Below are 23,030 nucleotides of genomic sequence, written 5' to 3'. Positions count from 1 at the left end.
TTTTCTCCAGCAAGCTTTCAAAGTAAAGTTGGGTTTCGAAGTAAACGGGAGTTTTCGCTTCGGTTTGCCTGAAACAAAGCAGTGAGTCTGAACTCAGGCAGCAACCTCTGCCTGTAGCAAATGAATTCAAGCTCTTTGAGCTCGTTAAGGAACATTTCAAAAAGTCATGCCTATTTCAAGAGAACAGTGAAACCATCTCTTATGTGTTTGTGCCATCTGTGGCCTCCAGGGAAAGACACCACATGACACAAAGATGGCTTTCATGTCTGGAGATATTTCTAATACAATATGTTCAATCCCAATCTGCAAGGATAAACAGAGTGCCCAGAGAATTTAACTTTCAGTTAGAACTAGGCCAAACCAAACTTCCCTGTACAAAATGACTCCGAGTCAATTAGTCCCATCCTGAGATTTTTTTTGTCAAAAAGTCACACGCTTTTAAAAAACCTCCTGAGGTGCAAGCATGGCATTTAATCCAGATAAATTTAGCTCCAATAATCATGACCACAGAAAGTATCCCCCCTGATATACAGGGAAGAAAGACTTGGACAACTTCAAGTTGAATGCAGTGTGTCTATCACTGCAGGAGCTGTTCAGAGGCTGATTAAACCCTGCAGAGTGGAACATTCCCCGACTCGTCCTGAGAAGCTGTGCGCCCCAGCCTGGGAGCAGGAAACACTCAAGAATTACTATAAAATATAACGGCTTTCAGGAGTTTTATTAAATACATGCTTTTCCCAACGTGTTCATTATTTTTATAACTCTCAAAGTAATAAGAAGCTTGTTATATTCATGTTCCTATGAGAACACATTTACCCGTGTATCCTAAATGTTTTGCTTAGACCTCACTTCAGGGGCTTCAGGGTCCTGGTATGAGGTTTAAGGTTACAGTTTGGTCATGATAGAGCTGGTGAAAGGTTGTGGTAACCTTAATCCCTAAGTCTGCCCCCATCAAGCCCCTGCACTTTCCCTAGAGACCCAGGGTGTCCACATCAATCCCCTGAAATATCAAGACTTCAAGCCCCGAGCCTCCTCCTTCAGGCCAAGGCTGCATGCTTGAAGCCCCGTCCTCCTTACAGGAGGCCCTTGCTGCAGAGTTGAAAACCAGCTCACCCACCTGAAGGCCAATGATGTCTGTTTAAAGCCCCACACTCCCTCTTGAAACCAGAGCGGTCCGCTCCAAGCCCCAGTCCACCTTCAGAATGCCCAGAGTCTCCAAAGTACGGTACATCTGAAGACCAAGGATGTATTCTTTGACCCCCTATAGATAGACAGGCAGTCGTGTTTGTGTTTGCAGGGCTACATGGGGGTCATCACCGATGAAGGGTCCAACTGCAGGTATCATGAATATTTTAATATTTTTTGCCTCATCTCGGATTGCCTTTTGTCAACTGCCTTCCACTCAGGCTGGGAAAGAAGCAGGATGAAGAGAGGTGACGAAGGAAACAAAGAATTAACATAATGTCACTATTCAGATAAAGATAGTGCAAGAAGAAAGGAGGAAAGTTGCTCAAATGTTCATTAGCCACTTGTTCAAATTAAAAGAGGAAGCTCTCATTTTTGGGAGAGAAATCTAAAACACCTGTATAACCAATAGGATCCATTACAGTGGGGAAGAGAAGGGGGAGAGTGAAAGCAACTGTGCTGGGGGGGGGGAGTATCTGTGAGAGGCACCTGCTGCACTCAGAGAACAGAATGAGATACAGACAGACAAGCAGAAAGGAAAGGCAAATTAGCGGAGACATCAGGCAGACGAATGAAAAGACAGACGGATTAATGAGCATAAGATGAGAAACTGAGGATGACTGAGATGCGTGTCTTTGATGAATTCATTTGACGGGGAAAACAGTTTTAGGTTCAGAGAGGAAGTGACTCGTATTTTGTCCTTCACGTCCAAAAGGAGCATCAGTTAACACCCAAAGAGGTAAATACAATGACACACACACTTCTATCCTTTTAGACTGCCTTAAATTCAATGAGTAACAAAACAAGCTCACACGTTTGCTCTTTTGTTCCTTCATACAAACAAAATTCATTCTTCACAGTCTTAATATGGCATACAGAGTGGAGAGCTACACTTAAAAAACCCCACAAAAACATCCAATATTGTACACGCACATGCACAGTGCTAGCCTTTTTAAGGGTCCATTATTACCTGTGAGGGATTATGTTCATTCATTCTATTTTATTTTAAAGTTAGCATCAAAATGCAGCATTTATCAAAAGTGCAACATTCAGCATGTTAAAACGCTGAATGATAACATGAGCAGGACATGTTTACATGCATGTTTTAGTAGCTGGTTAGCTCAGTAAATCTAAACCTTGACATTTCGTTGTTGCAGGACCCTCCGTGGGTGATGTCACGTGATCGGCTACCTCTCATTGGTTCCTCTGGGAGTAAAACAACAGGTAATCCACTCATGACCGACTCACCTTTCCATGTCATTTAAAATAAACACAAAACACTTTTGCCTCAATTAGAAGGATTAGCGGGCTGCTCAGTAAGGAAACCCATCTCATTGTGGCCTCCTCCAAAGATTTACACCGCACGGAAGTGACGTAACTTTAACCATGTCCATTTCAGTCAGACAGGTCATGTTTTATTGTGTTTTCAATATGTATTGCAGCAGAAGAACAGAGTTTGAGTTTGATGTTGAGGCTCCGAGCTCATCACAACTCACAGTTATTTTTACCGGCAGATATTTGAGGATTTTTTCTAGAATTCTGTCTGAATTTCAGAAATCTAACTTCACCATATAGTCTCAGAAGTCTGAGATGAATGATAAAGAACGAGTAATAAACACTTTCCTGCAGGAATTCAAATTGTTCACTTTGTTTTACAAAAGATCAATCAAAAAATAACCTGCCACTTGATTGTTTCCTCTGACCTTCCTTGTTTGACTGAAGCTAAACCCCCTCTCTCCTCAGCCCTCCAGCGCCCCCATCAGGCCAGCAACCGAAAACGCAGTCAACAGCAGGCATCAACCTCCTCCTCTTACCCTCATCCGGGCCCTGCCTCAATCTTCCTCTCAGACTCCACCATGACACCTTGGGGAGGGCTGGCTTTGTCAGAATCTTCCTTTACAGCCATCCCCCAACCTCCGCCTCCACGGACCCCTCCATCTCTACCCCCTCCTGCTCCTCAGCCAACGCCTTCAAGCCCATATCGACGCAGACAGAACGAAGACGTTTCCAGTTCCAATTTCAACTCTGAGGTTCCGTCTCCGCCTGTTGTGTTCCCTCAGAACAATACAGGTATGACTGGAATATCAAGTGCATCTCAGCATGTTACCAGGTCCAGATCTAAATCCTTTTTTTCTTCTGAAGAAAAAGTTAACAATCCACACATATGTTCACAAGGAGATCCAATGTACCAAACGTACGCCTTGTTTTACACAGTAATAAGTTTTGCTAAACAATCAATTAAAACCGAGAACTGTAAAGCCAAATATGTGAAGTGAAAATAAAGCTCTAAACTACAAAAGAGATCAAAAACAAATTTAGCTTTTGAGAGAGTGAAGGATGTGATCATCAAGCACCCTCTGTTTGATCGAGATGACTTCCAAGCTGAGAAATAAATACACCTGTGTGTGATTAACAGGATGAATAGAAAACATTTGGCTTGTGTGCTTAGAAACACATTAAAAGGATGCTATACTCAAGACAAAATTCAAAGCATTTATGTTGAGTTTTAAACGTATAACTATGGATAACGATGGGACTCTGGATTTAGGCCAAAAGAACAGAAGTTGGTGAAGTCTGTGAGCTGGACTATGTGCGCAACAGTCGAGCATTGGAGTAGGCAAAGCTTATCATAGGGTTCCTGTTCTGTCGTTTATAGACAACTTTTCTGTTAATATTGTGTAGGCCGTTGTTAATTTTTTTAAATATGTTTGGCCAGAATAAAACAAAACAATCCAAGCGTTGTTCCCCTCAGTATCTTCTGGAGCTGTTGCTGCATTCTATTTTAAATTGAACCCGTGTCCAACGGCAAACATCTTCTTTCCTTCCTTTCTGTCTATCCCTCTCCGACCCGACAGCTGGAGGGGTGAGAGGTTTCCGACAAAGGCGGAGGATTCTGCCCCAGCGTCGGGCGCCTCGTCCTCCCCGTCTCCCACCACTGCATCCCATTACCAACCTGAGCTTCTCACGCAGCTTCACCTTTTCGTTCTTTGAACTGCCGCTGCACCAGTCACCTCGCCATCGGGCCGAACACATCAGAAACCTCATGCTGCTTTTGAAACAAATACACTTCTGAACAATTAGTTCTTCAAAGCAAATGTTCCTTGTGTTTGTCCCTTTTATATTCTACTGAAGTCTTTCATTTATTGACTTTGTAGTGTTATTTTTTGGTTGTTTTAAATGTGCTAAAGAAATAAAGATTGATTATATAATTGAAGCCTACTTTTTCTAAAACATATGCTATACTTTAAATGTATCTCCGTTATATGTTTCCATCAAATGTAATACAGTCAGGCAAGTTTCTGAATTTGCTGTGGGAGCTCCTTGAGGATCTTAACAATTTTTAATATTTTAATTCTCACTTTGGTATTAAATCTTGATAGGGAAAAATATGACCTTTAAACTCAAACTTTTGGAAGGGTTTTAACTTTTCTTTCTAAGTTAGACACAAAACACAAGTAATCTCCATAAACTGTAGGACTGAGTGGACATTCAACATCCTAAACAGACACTCAGGTGATGTCTGTGTGTGTTTTCATTTGCAGGGAGCAGCAAACACCTACATGGTCTTACTGTCTGTGAAAATTTACATAAATGTTTTAACCATAATTTCAGCATAAATATTACTTTGACATTGTATTCAAACTTCAACTGATATTTGATTTTTTTTTTTTAACAATAATGGGTAAAATGTGCAATTTTAGATCTTTTTTGTTTAATGGAAGGTATCGAGCAACCTCAGCAAGACTCAGACCTGGACATCTGACAAAGACAACTGACAATGTGGTGTAGTATTTTTTAGTAACTAGTATTCGAGACATTAAAATTGACATGTGAAGCTACTGTAAATGTACATGTCAAAGTGGGCGTGGCCATTTTCCATCAAGGCATGGATTTTTGTTTAAAAAAAAAGTTTGCAATGGATTCAGAATCGTAAAAAAAAACATAGTTTAACCCTTCACAAGCTACCAAAAGCAAATGTTAACATTTCAAATGTTTCACCAATAAGAATATACTACCAATAAGGTGCCTATAAGACACCAGCATGAACACATTTGTGAGGAAATCAGTTGGTAATGAAATTATTCCCAGATCTTTAGCAACATTCCCTTACTATTATGAAAGTTCCGTTTAATCTTTTAGTCTCTTTTTAGTCCACATAAAAAGAAGGAAGCCACCAACGAGGCCGTTTGCTCTTCCAAAACAAACTCACTCCATCCAAAAGTTAAAAAAATAATAATAATAAAGCAATCACAGAAGCGATCTCTCCAGGATGCGTGCCGAATCGGGTCGTTCTTAATTTGACCATGTGTGATGCGTGGTCTATAGTTTAACCTACTTTCAATTATATTTTGTTTATTTGCAAAACAAAAAAACAATTCCTGAATAAGACGCTCTCGTTTCCGCCTGCAGAAGGTGATTTCTTAAAACCGGGATGAGGGCGTATCCCAATTTCTGAAATCAGGATATGATGTTTACGTGCACAAATACTGAAACGTGATACTTTGATATCCCCAATCAAAACCGGGATAATCAAATCCATCTAAACGCACTTACTCTCTCTCTCTCTCTCGTCTTCTTCTTGTCTACATTTATGAGGCAATCTTCATTTCCCTCATGTAAGTCTTTCAATTAATTTCCCATTTTCTGTCTAGTGGCTTTCAAAAATGAACCGTTCTATGAAGTGGAATACATTAAAATTGATTAAACCGCGAAAACATTTCACTTCCTCATTAACTCTACCACTCTCACCCACTTTCTCTCCGCCTCATTTTTTTAAACACACTGCAGTCACACACATTCAGTCAGTCCATGAGTGGCTGAAAGCTGAGCTGTGATAATGGGGGCATTCAGACACATTGAATGGGGAAGGGGAGGGGAGAAAAGGGGCACTAAACTCTGTGTGCAGGGTTCAAGGCTGTTCTCAACTTTCCCTGACTCACGTGTGAGAGTTTGTAGAGCCATGCCTGTGTGTTATCCTCTTACACGCACGCTGTCGCACATGTGAACTCTTTATTCTCATTCGGCTTTGAGCTGATACAGAGTCAGTCGGCAGCTCTGTCTCTCACTGCTTTGGTTTGTTGTGGTTCACTTAACTGTTACAATCTACTTTTTCTTTGCCATGTAACTTTACACGTTTCAAACACATGAAGAAAAATACAGGAAACACCCTCAGTATTTACAGGTTGACAAAGTGAAACTTCACTTCTCTGCCACTAATCTTTGACATTGATTTCAGATGGACAGCGCCGAGCTAAATGGCCTTCCTCCCAACATGCAGCCTAATCTGGCTGTTGGCCTGGATCAAACACAGCTGGATGTCCTTGGGGAGCGTGTAGGAAAGGAGTCCCTGACAGTTTTGGAGAGAGTGAAAGCACAGTGTTGGTGAGTCTGAGAATAGGTTTCGCTGTTGGCCTTGCTGGGTGTCAGTTTTGGCCCTCAGCCAGCTTTTAGGCCAATCAGATAGTTCTTTTTTTGTTTTTCTTTATCTCAAGCTTTATGACCTTAAACTTTCTCTGTGTGTGGTCTTCCAGGTGTTCTGGTCCCAGGTTGAAGAACTTACTGCTTGGCTTTTTCCCTGTCCTGTCATGGCTTCCTCACTACTCCATCAAAGAAAATGCTATTGGGGACCTGGTGTCTGGAATCAGTGTTGGGGTCATGCATCTACCACAGGGTGAGGAAGCAACAACAAATATATTCAAATCAAAGTTGGGGTGGGCAACTACAGCAAATGTCAAGCCACTCCCCCAAACACATGAATATGCATTATCTGAATTATAGTGAGGGTGAAGTCCACAAGATAGTGTGAGAGAGCAATAATGTATTTTTTAACTGCATTTGTCTGTGACTAGCTTGCTTAATTTAATATGTGGAAGACAAAGTATGTGGATAAGAAGTGGGCGTATTATAGCCTCTGGTTTCAAAAGTCAATCCAATGCAAAAGTGCACATTTTGTAGTGTCCAGCAGGGGGCAAAATAACAGATAGAAAAATGGCTCTATTTCCAGTTAATTTATAACACAAGTAAACATGAACTTATTAATTTACAGTCCCAGTTGTTTCATTTTGTTCTCTTCATTATTATATCACATTTTGTGATGATGGTCTTATTTAAAGTAAAGTCAACCTTTAAGCAGGGTGTGCTTTAGGGCCTAGCTTGCTGGGATTGACAACTTGCTACCACAGTGATCTGTCCACGAGAACAGTCTTGTATCAGGTTAGCAGATTAGCCATCCAATACATGTTGTATTTGATCATTTCATCCCCTCTTTGAAACCAGTCCAACAGCCAGAATAAATGGTCTTCCTGAGCATTAAGAATCGTCATATTTTATTACAAGCTACAGGGTGCTACAAAAACTGTAAATGTTTTCTTTTATCATTGCGAACTGCATCACAAATATTTTTGATTGGGATTACGATTGAAGAACTATTATATAACGCCCTGCGGTTTACCTGACTGGTTTGTTGCAGACTTGTTATTTCAGGTCAACGTCCAGAACTGACCTGCAATTATGGGATCATGCCAGCTTTAACTGCAGCAAAGAAAGGTCCAGGTTGAAAATGAAATCCTATTTTACAGTCACCACTGGATCAGTACATAAAAAAGTTGCATCTCCAGCTACAAAGATGCTTTAAGGGAGGAGAATGTTTCATGAGTGCAGAGATGCTGAATCTCTACACACATATATCCTTCTACATGCACGTTTTCCATTGCTTTCAGTTTAAAGAGTTATATGACTTCTTAGTTACATTCTGTGTTTAGTAATACTCCCCAGGTTGTAATTCAATGTCTTGTATCTGAATATTTCCAAGGTATGGCCAACGCCATGTTGGTGGGAGTTCCTCCAGTGTTTGGTCTCTACACCTCCCTCTATCCTCTGATCATCTACTTCATCTTTGGCACTTCCCGACATCTCTCCATGGGTGACTGTCGACCTTTATTTGTCTTGACTGTATATTTAGTCTAATGCAGTCTTTTCCATTCCCAGTATGTTGCTCATAAACTCTGTGTACATATTGTCTGTTTATGCACAATAGGTACTTTTGCTTTACTAGCCATCATGCTTGGTTCTGTGACAGCCAACGTGGAGTTGCTAAGCAACGGTTCTGAAGAGAGTAAGATTGATGTGGAAGCAGCCAAAATCAACATGGCTGTACAAATCACCTTCCTGTGTGGCCTCATTCAGGTACACACCTTCACACACATTAGGAAGACACAGTCCACATGTTGGGCTTTCTGCTGTGCTGTCACGCTAAAAGCTCAAATGTGGCACAGTTGTATTTTGAGATGGAAATCTCACATATAGCAACCAAATACAACTGTCAGCCAGCTTATATTATGAGCTAAAACTACTGTGTTTGCTCCAAATGTCTACCTGTTGTTTCGTGTAATGCTTCAATATTACAATGTTATGTTGACATGGTTGAATGCAGATGGCGGTAGGTGACTAATCCGAGTTTATAAGCTCTTAAGTATCTTGTTTTGACTTGATAATATCATTTGCCTGCTGTTCTTCTAACATCATTGTTCATTGTCTTGTGGTCAGTGAAAAATCAGGATGCAGTGAAATCAAAGCTACTTGATTTCACAGGAAATGTTGATGTTTCTATGATTTACAGACCTGGGGTACAGTGGTGTAATTTTGTTGTGTTCATATAGTAAATGCACATTCAACACTCACTCATGTAAAGCTAAAGCTTACCTCTAAACCTGTGGCCTTATTTTGTAGACAAGCATGGAGGAAGAGAAATCCCCTTCAGACATTCACTGAAGTATCACATTTGTTTTTTTAGTTTCATCTGATTATTTATACACTTGCTGAGTACTCTGAGACACTTTGCCTACTCTCCTTCACCTCAGCTCAACTTGAAATATTTGCCTCTAAGCTTTGCAAGACTAAAGTGAAGAATGTGTATGAGGAAAGTCTTGGTGTAATTTTTTATTCCTCTGGATTGACAGATTTTAGCTCACGACGTGCAGGTGTTTTCATAGCCAACCTGTAGACCTAATCAGTTCACTGGCTTTCCACTCTGCACAAACCTTAAATGCTCTCAGGGCCGTTGTGTAAGAATTTCCCATCTATTCCACCGCAGGACTTCAAATCGATCCAGATAAACATCTGGATCGATTTGAGCGCTTCAAGAGAAGTTTCATGGCTGCACATTCCAGCGATGTAAAACATACACTGTCATGTAGGCGAATGTCTCATCAGATCAAAGAGGCCGCTTTTGTGCAGCTATTTGAAGTAACATGATCAAAAAGAAAAGATTCAAAAGGAAATTAAGATTTATGTGTGTGTTCCCATTAGCTCCTGCTGTACTTGCTGCAAGGAGGCGGCGTGTGTCGCTGGTTGTCTGATGCTGTAATAAGAGGATACACCACTGCAGCAGCTGTGCATGTTATCATCCTGCAACTGCCACTGATGACTGGAATAGCTGCTCAGAGATACACTGGACTGTTGGCTTCAGCTTGGGTCTGTTTAAAGACTAGCACCAAACACACACACACACACACACACACACACACACACACACACACACTAATTAGTGCCAGTAATCTCTAACACAACAGTGGTGTCCTTGGGCAAGACTTTGAAGCCATATGGGCTCCTGAAGCTCCCATATCACGTCATCTACTTATGAAATGAATCCTATTTCCTGATATGGATTTCATTCATTAGTTCACATATTCGGACACATTTCATGTTGATAGTAGATAAAGCAGCTTATCATGATCTGTGAAAGTGTGGAGATCAAACCAAACCTTTCCTGTAATATCACCTGCAAATGAATACTACCCTAAATTAAGTTGACTTGAAGATAAATGGACAATAACAGATAAAGGCTTGGTGGCATTAGCACTGAAACTTAATAGGTCAAATATATGGTCTTATATATGATGGATTGTTTGCCTTAGAAAACAGTTATTGATAATTTAATAGAAATAAGAGTTAATTCAAATCAGTGAGACAAATGACCTATTGTGATCCCGTCTTCATAACCAGTAGACCTTAAAAAACATGTAAAAGTTTCTCATTTGTCAGCATCAGGCCCTAAACCTGTCTCTGAACTCCTCCTAGTACTCTAGCTCTTTTAACCTGATAAGCATGAAAAAAATTTTCTGAGCTATTTACATTTTTAATTTCTGTGTGCTGCTGTAACTTAGTGATAGCTTTATTTCCCATAAGTTCCTTTTTTCTTCTTCTTTAACTGCATTGAAAACATTTCAAGGTGGGAGTTGAGTTCAAAGAGTGTCAGACATGTTTATCAGCCGTCTGCGTAAGGTAAATTTATTTCACTAGAATTCACTAGAATTAATTTCACACATAAATCGCACCTGCTCAGGGTCTCGTGGTGTAGTTTTAGACCTCCTCAAACAACTTTAAAAAAAAAAAGGTCCCTGAAGGTTTTTTTTTTGCCTTGGTAGATATCAATTAATTCACATTCACCATGAGTTTTGTTTTTTTTCCAAAATGTAGAAGGTAACTTTGGTTTTAAAGAATTTATAAAACATTTGAAATTTCATGTACATTTCCTCTTCCAGACTCTAAAGGATGTTCTGCTTGGAGTAACCACTGCTGTGCCCGGGGCCCTGTCAGTCTCTGGGGTTTCCATGGTGATACTCATCGGAGGCAAGATGCTGAATGAGCGTTTTAAAAACAAGATTCCTATAGCCATACCGTGGGAACTCATACTGGTTAGATAAACACACATACACACACATACACACACACACACACACACACACACACACACACACAAAGTAGACTCATGCCCATGACATGTACCCAGATGGACAGATGCCACAGTGACAAACTGATGAGTGACTCATACTTATATAAAAATCTGTTTGATCTCCAAATCCAAGAATCTCCACATATGATAAATATTTGCACCTGTCCATTTATGAATTATTCTGGGATCTGTAGATGTTGTGGTAATTTTGGTTTTATGTTTAAAAAACATAACAAATTTAAAAATCAGTTTCAGCTTTTCTCTTCTTTTGTAGCTGTAAAGATTTGAGAATATCTCAATAAACAACAAATGTTTTTATCTTTATTATGTTTAACTAAAGGGATACACCCATTTACATGAAGCTGTGTATCATTAGAAACATGGTAGTAGTGTTGAATGGTCGTGAATCCAACCCTCATTTTGCCCTGAGACGAGAAAAATATGTTTTTCTTTGCCTGGAAGTTTTCTTCATGTGATGCAATATGATGCTTTTTGCATCACATGAAGAAAACTTCCATGGATTCACGACCATTCAACACTACTACCATGTTTCTAATGATACAAAGCTTCATGCAAATGAGTGAAGTATCCCTTTAAAGACACCTGATAGTACATCTCTGTTCCATACCCAGTAAAGTTTATTACAAGGTGTTATTTAAAAAAAAAAAAAACTTCAAGTCTCCACTGTCAGCCGTGGATCTGAACTGTGAGTCTATATCAGTAGACGGAAAGTATCGGAAGTTGATAAAGTGTATGTTTGTGTTTTTCCATGTGCAGAAGCAGACTGGTTGGCCTGTTTTTTTTAATGGAGAAATCTGTATATTTTTGTTTTCCAAAAAATGTCTGTGGAGAAGATGTCATGCCCATTGTTTTGTCCCACAGATTGTCCTGGGCACTATCCTGTCTGTGCAGATGGATCTGTCAGGACAGCACAGAGTCCAGGTGGTGGGACACATACCCAGTGGGTCAGAACAACTATGCATTGTCTTTTTTTATGTGCATGCAACATTTTTTTTTAAAAACAACATGTTTTTATAGATGTGTGATCCGGACCTTTTTTTAAGAATATGTTGGGGCTTTTTATGCCTTTATCATAGCATGAATCAGTTGTATTATTAGTTATAAGCCTCCATGATATAACCCAAAGCCCTTCAGTCTCTCTGATACTTTCACCTCCATCTGACTCCCATTCTGCATACACCTGCTCTAATGATGAAATATAAGAGAGCTCCGTTGTGATTGTGTTAGAATATGACAGCTGTCAGAGAGTGCAGTCTTCATGATGAGTAATTCAGGAGGTGACTCAGCTTCAAACGGAGGTCGTACTTCTTTACATTACTGTATATCTCATTTTTCTTCTTTGAGTGTTTATCATGGTGTTTATCGAGTTGTTGTTTTCTTCTTCCTTCCCTTTCGTCTCTTCCTCTCCTTCAGCCTGTCTCCTCCAGTCCTCCCCTCTCTCTCTCAGGTCAGAGAGCTGTTTATTCCAGCTCTATGTGCTGCTCTGGTTGGCTTCAGTTTCCTCTCTGCGATGGGCTCGGTGTTCGCCCGCAAACACAGCACTCATGTGGACCCCAGTCAGGTATTATCACAGCAAACGTAAAAGATACTCCTGAAAACAATCAGGAGGACCCATGAGGGAAGTTGCAGCTTTAGTCAGAGTGTGTTTTTTTTTGAGCGTGGCTGTCCTCTGTCTCTCATTCAGGACCTGCTGGCTCTGGGTTTGTGTAACACCATAGGAGCTATGTTCCAGTGCTTCGCTGTCAGCTGCTCCTTCTCTCGCAGCATGGTCCAGGATAGTATTGGTGTCAAATCGCAGGTACACATGAAAACCTAAACTGACTTTAGCCTTTTTTCCCACGTGCACTCCTGAAACTGTCAGACAGAAGAGGTCTCAGGAGGCGAGACATTATGCTGAACAGCCCAGAAAAGGCGAATGAAGCAAAGCAATCCAACACTGTGGTCACAGTTTTTGCCTTTATGTTAAAGCTCTGTGTTATTGGACGTTTTCGTTGGTTAAACTGATGAGTCTATGCGTACCGGTGAGCTGAAGATAGTAACTAACAGCTTCATTAAATCTACAGAGCTAATGTCAGTTGCTGTTGATAAAAAACCTGTATGTGGTCATCCCAGTCTGCTCGCTTGTGCTTCATTTTCCTGGATGTTTCCTGCTGCATGCATCCTCGCATCAGATCACCCCAACTTGACATGGACGTTGAGGGTGAAGAAATCTGGTTTAAGTCTGCCACTTGCGTTCACACATGCTGCTAACCCAAAAACATTTGTCATTTTCAGAGATCTGTGCGTGTCTGAAAACACCACTCGAGTCTTTAGAGGGAGTGCAACAACAAGCTGTATCTCATATTTACTGTAAATAGAGCTTATTGTCTGCCTCCCTTCACTCATTTGCCTCTTGTTGTTTTCATTTGATTTAACCTCAGATGGCAGGATTGGTGTCAGCTTTGGTGATTTTAACTATTTTGCTGAAGATTGGTCACCTCTTTGAGCAGCTGCCAAAGGTAAAGTGCTCGCAACATTGTAAAGATGATCAGTTTGTTTCATCTTATATCTCGAAGAGGCACTTGAAACGTTTTTAAAGTCGTGTATGTACAGTGGTGACAAAATCGGAATGATGTGCAACAGTGGCAGGTTCGACTTTATTCATGTCTCTCCCTGTCTCTCATGAACATCACATAAATATGAAACCTCTCCTACAGGAATAGAGTCTTCTTCCTTTATCTGTCTTACATCAGTTTTCAGTGTAGTTACAACCCTCTGGGATCATATGCACTGATTGATATGTCAGGTAATTATCTTTTCTTTGTGTTAAAGTCTCTGAAATCAAACTTCATGTTGGTAAGACGAAATAAAGTCCTTGATTTAGTTCAAAATGAAAAGTGCTGAGATTTGTTAAAATGTTACGGTAAAAGTTAAATGTTGTCTAAGACTAACTAAAGTGAAGTGCAGATGCTTTAAAGTTTATGCACAGTAATAATGCACTTGTTCTTCATTACTCTACCTCTGTGTATGTAACTGAACAAAATGATCCAAGTAAAGAACAACACTGAGCTGACTCTGACTTCAAGACAAACACGATAGAAGGTTTGTGTTGGCAGCAGTCCAGCCGGTTTGGCTTTTAACAAAGCATCTTATAGGAGTAACAAAGCATTGCAGGAAACGTGTGTTAAGAAATGTGAAGTCATTCTCCGCCTTTCACTGTAAGGATGATTCACGTGTCTCAGTGTTCTGTATATTCTTGATGTCTGTTCCAGGCAGTGTTGGCAGTGATCATCACGGTGAACCTGCAGGGGATGCTGGCTCAGTTCAAAGATGTGTGTGTGCTCTGGAAGGCTGACAGATTAGACCTGGTGGGCTACGCACACACACGCGCACACACACTCACACACACACTCATGGTCATAAAAATGAAGTCTATCATTATTCAGTATCTTTGCATAGAACCATGCTCACCATGGGGCGGCTGGATGGTTGGCGGTTCGATCCTCAGCTCCTGCAGCAACCCCGAATTGCACCCCTGCTTTGTCAGCACTGTATCAGTGTGTATGAATGGGATTAGTTAATACTGATTGACACTTCACATAACAGCCTCTGCCATCAGTGTGTGAATGGGTAGGTGTGACGTGCTTTAATTAGTCAGAAGACTAAAAAAAAGTGCTTAACTAGCTCAAGTACATTTACCATTTAACAACCAGATAAGTAGAAATCACCCTCTGATTCTGGTCTGCTCTGATTCTCCTGCAGCTGGTGTGGACGGCCTCACTGCTCTCCACGCTGGTCTTTAACCTGGACTTGGGTCTGGCTGTGGCTGTCGCCTTCTCTCTACTCACACTCCTCTACAGAACGCAACAGTCAGTAATTTCCACAAACCACATGGGGATTATTAAATCATTAATCGTTACCTAACTTAATACATCTAATACACATGCACAATTTGCTGTTCTACATCATCCACATTTTTAATCTTGCATTAACTGGGAAAGATGTCACGGCCATATCCGACACAAATCCACAATCACTCTTAAAAAAGTCTTTTGTGAACAAACTTGAAATGATGACACCTTTTTAGTAAGAGGCAACAAAGTACAAGATTATTACAGATTCAGATGAACCCTCTTAGACGCAAAGACAATTTTGTATGAAAAAAACCCCTCAAGAATTCTGCTAGTTTCACATCAACAAATGTTACTTGTTTGTTTTATGTAGTTTTGAAGTATACATGCAAAGTTCAACTTGACCATCCAGTGATATTTGAATCTAATCTAAGAGATGATGCAGTGAGCAGTCATTAATAAACTGATTTACTGGAAGTGCTCACAGGTAATATGTCCTGAATGTTTATTATGTCCCCTCCTCCTCTCTCTGTGAGGCAGACTCACACGCTCAGTAATATTCTCTCTTCTATCTTTTATCTCATCCTTGTCTTTCAGCTCCTCCTCTGTGGTGTTGGGTCATATTCCAGGTACTGACTGTTACAGAGATGCGGGACTTTACTCCCAGGTAATCCCACTCCTTCTTCTCTCACTCTGATACGTTTTTATTAAACTGTAAACTGAGTCAAATGTTGATGATGCAAGGACTGCTGATGGAGCATTGGTTACTGAAAATGTATTTCACCTATAAATTAAGGAATAGACATCCCAATAAATGTTTGTTTTATAATTGTTAATTATTCATACAGACCTTGGAAGGCTTATTTCTGAGTCAATACAGAGCTTAGAGAGCCAGCCTCTGGTGGCTTTAAGAAAAACTGCAGATTCAGGCCCTTCACACGTTTTGTACTGACAAACCTTTCCTTAAAATAAAGATGTTGTAAATCTGAACTGTTAGTTGTTGACCTTCGAAGAGAAGGCTCTTTCCAAAGCTTTAAGAAATCAACAACCAGCATGCCTCATTTTGACAGAAGATAAAGTTGTCTTCAACATGTAAAACTTTAATAGAAATGTTCAACAGACGGTCAGTCTTTGATAAACTTCATAAACAACTCTGAACATTAATACTGTCCCCGAGCCAAATCACACTGAAAATCCAACACCACCATCTGTCACACATCAAAACAGTAACGGCAGTCTGTGTTGGCTCAGAGCATCAGTGGATTCATGCGAACTTCTCGCTCTCTGTTCTCTTCTTTGATTCTCTGTTCAGTCGTATTCGCTGCTCGCTGCTGCACAGCTCCCCTCTGTGTACTTCTTTCAGTATCAAGCGTTAGCCATTTTGTTTTTCAGAAGCATGTATCATTCTGTTGTCTGTTTTTCCATGATCTCACATGGTAGACATTAGTTAACTAGGAACTTTTGTTTCTCTTAAGTGGAAATTTATTGTACCAAGAACATTTGTTAAAACCAAATGATGTAAAGACTTTGGGATTGCATGTGATGCTGAAGTAGTCCAATGATGAGGATCGTAAAAAGTGACTGTCTCTTTTAGTTTTAATGTGTTTGTGTCGCTCTCTTGCAGTTTACAAAAACTCCAGAATATCACAAGCAGTTTTTTTTCAAAGACTGTACTTTTTTATTGCTTAAAATAGTTTTACAACCTTTCATTTCAGATATACTTTAGAATATTTTTTTGATGTAATTTAAACTAAAATGTTGTCCTTTATCTCAATCATCCCTGGAGGCTTTAAATGGTTTTAATATTATACTTCTGTGTGTCAAGAGCTCAGTCATTAATACAAAAAACAACAACCAGAGAAGATTTCTTTTCATGACTCAAATTTTAGATTTTTAAGAAGTTTCTTCTGAGATGAGATTTGATGCAGTGGGTCCAGTAGGTGAAATAAAAGAAAAGGTTTCCCCATCATGAGCAAATCGCTGTTTTAAAACTTTTTAAATTTGATAGATAGATAGATTATTAGGATTAGCCCTCCTCACCAGTCTGTCCAGGCGTGCTGCGTCCCTCTTCTTGCAGCTTCCTCCCCAGCACACCACGGCGTAGAAGAGGACGCTGGACACCACAGACTGGTAGAACATCTGCAGCAGCTTTTTGCAGATGTTGAAAGAGCCCAGCCTTCTCAGGAAGTACAGACGGCTCTGTCCCTTCCTGCAGGTAGTGTCCATGTTAGGCGATGAAATAAAAGTTTCACACTATTTCTATTTACTTTTAGAAATAGAACAATGAGACTGTCTGATCTCGACCCTACTGGATGGTACTTTGGAATGAAAGCATGGAGCCAAAGTTGATCCATTATAATCTGATAATGCTCGTCAGTTGTTGAAGGTATGATGTCAGTTACAATGGTAAATTAATAAAGGCCTATTATGTGTCTCTATTTTTTTTTTAAAGGCACAAAAGGTTCCTGGTGTAACGATACTCTCCTGTTCAAGCCCGATTTACTTTGCCAACTCTGAAGTGGTCTTCACAGAGATCAGACAGGTGCCAGCACACACACACACACACACACACACACACACACACACACACACACACACACACACACACACACACACACACACAGCGTGAAGAGAATGGTGAGGAGGGAGCCATTAGCATCACTAAAATAAAGGAGTGTTTTGGGCCAGTGAGAGATGAGATTTTTATGATACTCGTAAAAATTAAAGAGTCCAGATGAGGACCATTCTTCATCAAATGAAGGGTACATATGGGGAAGATCATTTTAGAAATTTGCGGCAGAACTTGCGATAGCCCCTGTTTGTCATGTATGCAGCTGATGTGAGGATGCCCTGTTCTTCTGATTTGATCCCTCTGGTTGAAAGAGAACATTTCCACAAACTTATAAACTCTTATTAAAATGATGATGCAATTTTCTGCATGTAACTTTCCCTCTACACATGCAGGCATTGAGTTGTGGTCAGAAGGAGAACCCAGCAGGGGTCCACAGCGCTGGTTTGCCCTCCTGCCCCTCCTCATCCTCGGACCAGATGTTGACCGACACTCATTGTTTGGTGCTTGATCTCAGCTCGGTCAACTTCATGGACTCAACTGCCATCAAATCATTTCGCAAGGTGAGAAAAGACGAGACAAAATAAAGAGTGCCAGAGTCTGAGTGATTTCATCAAAATAGTCTTTTTATTAGATAGTGCAGTCATATATTTATTTTTTCTCTCATCAATACCTGGGATTTTTTCTTTTTCTTTGGCTTGTTATGCCTTCAACCATGAGTGGCAGCTATGTGTGTCAGATTGACGTACAACTGCTTATTTGTTGTTTTAGTGAGCACATCTGTCTTTGAAGAAATGGTCTAGTATCCAAAACACAAACTTTCAGCCCTTGCTGGGGTCCTGTAGGGCCTTTTTTTACCATGAGAAATCTTTATCTTGACTTTTACTGATTTAAATCTCTAAGTTTATCTTTGAGAGGAGGAGACCCCTCATAAACATTGTACACTGAGAGATCCCTCAGTGACACAGTTGTAAAGGTTACACATCACTATGCTGTTTGCTCTGCATTGCTCTGTTTACAACGTTACGGTTTAAAATAAAAGGGAGATTTTAGACTGTTTTATAGTGTGGCACCAATCTATTCTGTAGACTCCAGAAGAAACCTGCACGATCAAACAATGAAACTAATTTTCAAGGTTGTGTACTTCACACAGATCAACTAATTCAGACATATTTGTTGTTTAAGAAAATCTAGTTAAAGGGCTTTTGTTTCCGAAATGATGATTCATAGATCTATATCTATACATCTCTATGTATGTATATATGTGTATATATGTGTGTGTGTGTGTGTGTATATATATATATATATATATATATATATATATATATATATGAGACAGACTTTCTAAGCCTAAAAGATGCCTGAAGTTGCATTTCCTTTTCAAATGCCCCTCTCTGGAGTTTAATAAGTATATGAGTTACCAGTCGTACTGATATGACTTTATCTCTTTCTCAACTTTGGCCTCATTATATAAGCAGGAAAGTTATTCCTCAGCCTCACAGGCAACACGTGGTTGGGATCAAAGAAACATAAAAAAAACAACTATAATAAATAAAAGTATACCACAACTTTTCGAAGAGTAGTGGCACAGTTTTTATGAATGAAACTACTACTACTGAAAGTTTCATTAAAGTTTGGTTAAAGACTGTCTTTTATAACATGTTAAAAATTGTGTGCGTGTGTGTGTGTGTGCGCGTGTGCGCGTGCGTGTGTGCACATCTGTTTGTTATTCTGAAGGTTATTGAAGGCTTGGAGCTCCACGGTGTCAGTGTGTTCCTTGCTACATGTCCAGGTCAGCACAGTCTCAGTTCCCACCTGTAAATTGATCCCTTCACTTTTTCTGAACTTCATTTAACGATTGGGTTTTTTTTCTGTGTGCAATCTGACTGATTGATTGTGCCCAAACTGTTTTCTACTTTTCATCTGTAAGGAGCAGCAAAAAATAAAACATAAGTATTGAATGTTAATGCCTTATTTTATCCCAACAGAGAACGTTTCCTCCCAGCTCTACACTCAGGGTTGTATACCAGACGTCCTGCCTCGCTCTCGTCTCTTCCCATCAGTCCACCACGCGGTCCAGCGCTGCCTCAGCATGATGGCCAAGCCTCCAGAGGTAATCAATTACAGTAACACGAGTATGGATGTGTTTTAAATCAAGTGTTAAAAGCTGTTTTTTATTCGTTAAGATATTTTTGTTTGGATAGCAGGGTTTACTGAAATTAGAAAAAAAAAAAAAAAAAACATTTGATGAAGCCTTTTAAAGCTCTGATGAGAGCTGCATTTATTTGGTTGAAAGAATAATCTGCAACTTTTTTCGGATAGATGTTGCGCCATAGTAATAGTCTCTACAACAAAAAAACTTTTTAAAATGCACCGCGTCCCCTCCTCTACAAGCCCTCACTGAGTATTCTGACTGAATGCAACCAATGTGCGACTGAGCTCCATTCACATATGCAACCCAAAGTTGATTTTGTTCTTATCTATTTGAATTATGTCAGATTAAGCATTCAGTCAAGTCTTTAGTTTAAAAGTCTTACTGTTCTCCTCCAGTTTCACTCTCAGGATGACACTCCACTATTAGACCTCTGCAAACAGCTTCCCTGAGATGTTTCCTATAAACATGTTTTAGCCTCTGAGTGACACAAAAACAAGCTAAAGGAAGCACCATCCAATCAGAGTGAACACAGAGCCGAGAACAAGAAACCCAGAGGACAGTCATTCCTCAATAATACATTCAGTTAGGTTATTAAATATCTACTATTTAAATACTTAAATGCTGTATATTATTCTTTTAAATTCAAAAACCCAGGGAAGCATTGGGAATATGTTTTTTTGTAGAAAGACGTCAGCTTCACGTGCATTGATGAAAATGTTGTCCACCTTTTTTGAAAAAGTCAAACTGTCGTACAACAATCTTTCTGATCCAGTGCTTGGCTTTAGTTCCATTTCTCTCAATCATAAGACGGACAACACTGAATTCAGTGGGGCAGCCTTCTTTCACATCTTTTTGAATATGAAGTGGAAAATAACACGTCAAGATATTTGAATATGTGTTTCATTTGTCTTTATCTCTTCACAGGAAATCAACTCAGATGGAAGTCAATGTTGAACCAACGACATGAATGCTGCCTTTAAATGTTATTAACAGGACAGTGTAGTGAAGTCTTTGATACCCCGGATGTTGAGACCACTTTAAAATCACTTCCAACTAATTTGTGTTTAGATAAAAGTCATTTACAGCTTTACAGTTTGTACAGTTTATACCTTTTACTAGTCACATATTTTGAGACAATAAATGTTATTTTCCCTAACTAAATCTTCTTGAGCAGTCTGTCATGAAGCGTTGGACATTTGATAATGACTGTACAGCTTTGGGATAAAGACGGTAAACTATGGATGGTTTGGATTCATGGACGTTTGGATCATTGGCCATGTTCATTTATGCTGCAGCACTCTGCAGACTGTAAGCTAAGATGACACTCGATTCAACAAGTTATTTTAATATGGAGAAAAAAACTGTCATAGATTGTTGGCACATGAATAGCTGTAGTTCACCCTTAAGGATACCTAAATGTGTTCAACTCAACTCGTCAGTCCTAAAGGTGCTGTGAGGGAAATTTAGCCGAGGATGATCCGTCACCCAAATGGACTCGAAGCTAAAATCCCGAGTTAGTACTATATCTGCAGCACCTCAGACTTCAGTGACACAAATGGTGCAGAGCTAATGGAGACATGCTCTATGAATGCTTTATAAATAAACCTGCCTCACCATGACTCAATATTATCAATATTTATAAGTTATAAAGACCCCTTCCCTCCCCCCGCCTCCATGTATATTGCTGCAGTCCAAAAGGGGGTTTTATCATGAGTGTTAATGGGAGCTCAAGTTTTTGCAACGAACCTCAAGTGGATATTTGGAAAAACTGCAGATTTTTTTTTGCAGTTCTGCATTGGCTTCATTTTTTTTTTACAACAGAATTTAAAATATGTGCCTATTGTTTTCATGTAACCTATGGCAGCTACTTTTAGCAGCTGTGTGTGGAATTTTTTTTTTCAGTTTTAATGTGTTCATTTTGCATAGGCCCCTATACAACTTCACACTGTCCACCTACATCGTTTTATCAGGTGATCATGAAAACAATCATTGCCTTCGGTCCCATACATCCCGACAGGCATACTCGAGTTGGGAGTACTGGACAATTTGCAGCATTTTAATTTTAATTTTTTTTCTGGCTTCCTCCTTCTTTTTGTTTGTTTGACTTGGCATTGTTTATGAGCTTTTGCTGTGATTTTGTTTGGCTCTATGCTGCACATTCTTTCATTTGTTCTGCCTTTTCATTGTGCAGGTGTATGTTTCAAACTTCTAAGCCTGTTTCTAAGCTATTATTTTTCCCACTCTCTCATCCCTTAACCCCAACAAGGTTCTCACTTCAGCTCTTTTTTTCACCTCTCCCTGGACACATACTTTCCTCATGTTCCTCATGCCACTCCTAACCTTTCCACCAGATGGCCTCAGACATATCTACCCTGCCTTCACATCCAAACACCTGTTCCAACTTTCAATCAGCCAACTCCCACCCCTGCCCATAAGTCGCTGTGTTGCTTTCTTGCTTGTTGTTTAGCTACTGGAGAATCAGTTTGAATTTTTAGTTGAGACCTGAATTGAGCTTTTTTATTTTTTTATTTTAGGATAGTATCTTTTATTATAAGTCTTAAGAATGATAAGAATGTTGCTCCATTTTTGTGTTCAACCAGGTTCTCAATTTAGTAAGCACAGCACCAAGGGAAAAAAATAATGCACATAAAAAAAAACATAAACGTGTGTCTAAAGTGACTGAAGTGTAAAACCATGATGTCAGGAACAGGCACGTAAGCAGAAAAAGAAGTCACCCACACAAAATGTAACTAATGGCTGATTATTGTCAGCTGTACAATCTGATGAAGGAGAGGTTTTAGTTTAGTAACAAGAAGGAAAAATCCAAATGTGCTGCGTGAAACTTAATCCCAGTTAATGAATCTATTAAATGCACTGTGTCTTTAAGAAAACATTTGTTTGTCCTGCTTAGTTATCCAGCATCTGCTCGTCCAATGATTAAGCACGCCTCTCTTTCACTCTCCTGTGGGGTAAATCATAAATTAACAAGAATAACCCTGACTGGGCTGAAATGGCTTCCTAATCTAATCACACACACACACACACACACACACACACACACACACACACACATATCCAAGATAAGACACATCTAATACATTGTCTTGTATAAAGTCAATCAATAACTTTACAGTTATCTTTCTATTATTACCTTTTTATTTGGTTTCCTGTGTATCTTTAATTCTGACTGACTTTAATGTTAATACAAATTTCTGAATAGGCCAAAGGTCATCAACTTTACACAAAGGTCACTACAAACAACATCTGTCAACTAACTTGCTCTGTCAATCATAAAACAAGTATTACTTTGCCCTGTCCCTTCTCAACCATGTTCAATTTCTTATCTTTTTCCTGGTTTGTCTGAGAAGCAGCGAAGCCACATCAAAGACCGAGACTGTCTCGTCATCATGAAGAAAGGACACAGAGGAGAGAGGACAAATACATGAACTTGGATATTTTCTGTCTTTTATTTTGACTTGAATGTTGTGTTGTTTAAAGTCAAATTGACCCAAACAAGCCTGCTGCAACAGAAGCAAT

General features: G+C 39.7%; 1 protein-coding gene across 5 annotated transcripts; it reads left to right on the top strand.

Annotated features, from left to right (window-relative positions):
* Nucleotides 1–152: 152 nt before the first annotated feature.
* slc26a6.1 (solute carrier family 26 member 6, tandem duplicate 1) lies at nucleotides 153–21,043 on the top strand. 5 transcript variants are annotated; one of them, XM_079358930.1, is made up of 21 exons: nucleotides 153–1,924; nucleotides 2,343–2,409; nucleotides 2,929–3,255; nucleotides 6,422–6,567; nucleotides 6,717–6,856; nucleotides 7,997–8,107; nucleotides 8,222–8,370; nucleotides 9,493–9,657; nucleotides 10,728–10,880; nucleotides 11,801–11,883; nucleotides 12,353–12,500; nucleotides 12,624–12,737; nucleotides 13,360–13,437; nucleotides 14,191–14,286; nucleotides 14,681–14,787; nucleotides 15,367–15,436; nucleotides 17,222–17,311; nucleotides 17,734–17,901; nucleotides 19,076–19,130; nucleotides 19,327–19,451; nucleotides 20,418–21,043. In XM_079358930.1, the coding sequence occupies exons 4-21, from the start codon at nucleotides 6,422–6,424 to the stop codon at nucleotides 20,445–20,447; spliced, it is 2,028 nt and encodes a 675-aa protein (XP_079215056.1). In that variant the 5' UTR covers nucleotides 153–1,924; nucleotides 2,343–2,409; nucleotides 2,929–3,255; the 3' UTR covers nucleotides 20,448–21,043. The 5 variants fall into 5 exon arrangements, with proteins under 5 accessions (XP_079215056.1, XP_079215057.1, XP_079215054.1 ...); XM_079358931.1 differs by lacking the exons at nucleotides 153–1,924; nucleotides 2,343–2,409; nucleotides 2,929–3,255 and adding an exon at nucleotides 5,598–5,801; XM_079358928.1 differs by lacking the exons at nucleotides 153–1,924; nucleotides 2,343–2,409; nucleotides 2,929–3,255 and adding an exon at nucleotides 6,008–6,127.
* Nucleotides 21,044–23,030: the final 1,987 nt, after the last annotated feature.

The sequence above is a fragment of the Symphodus melops genome (genome assembly GCF_947650265.1).
Source record: "Symphodus melops genome assembly, chromosome: 13".
In the NCBI taxonomy this organism is placed as follows: Eukaryota; Metazoa; Chordata; class Actinopteri; order Labriformes; family Labridae; genus Symphodus; species Symphodus melops.
This window is presented reverse-complemented; position numbering and strand designations above follow the sequence as displayed.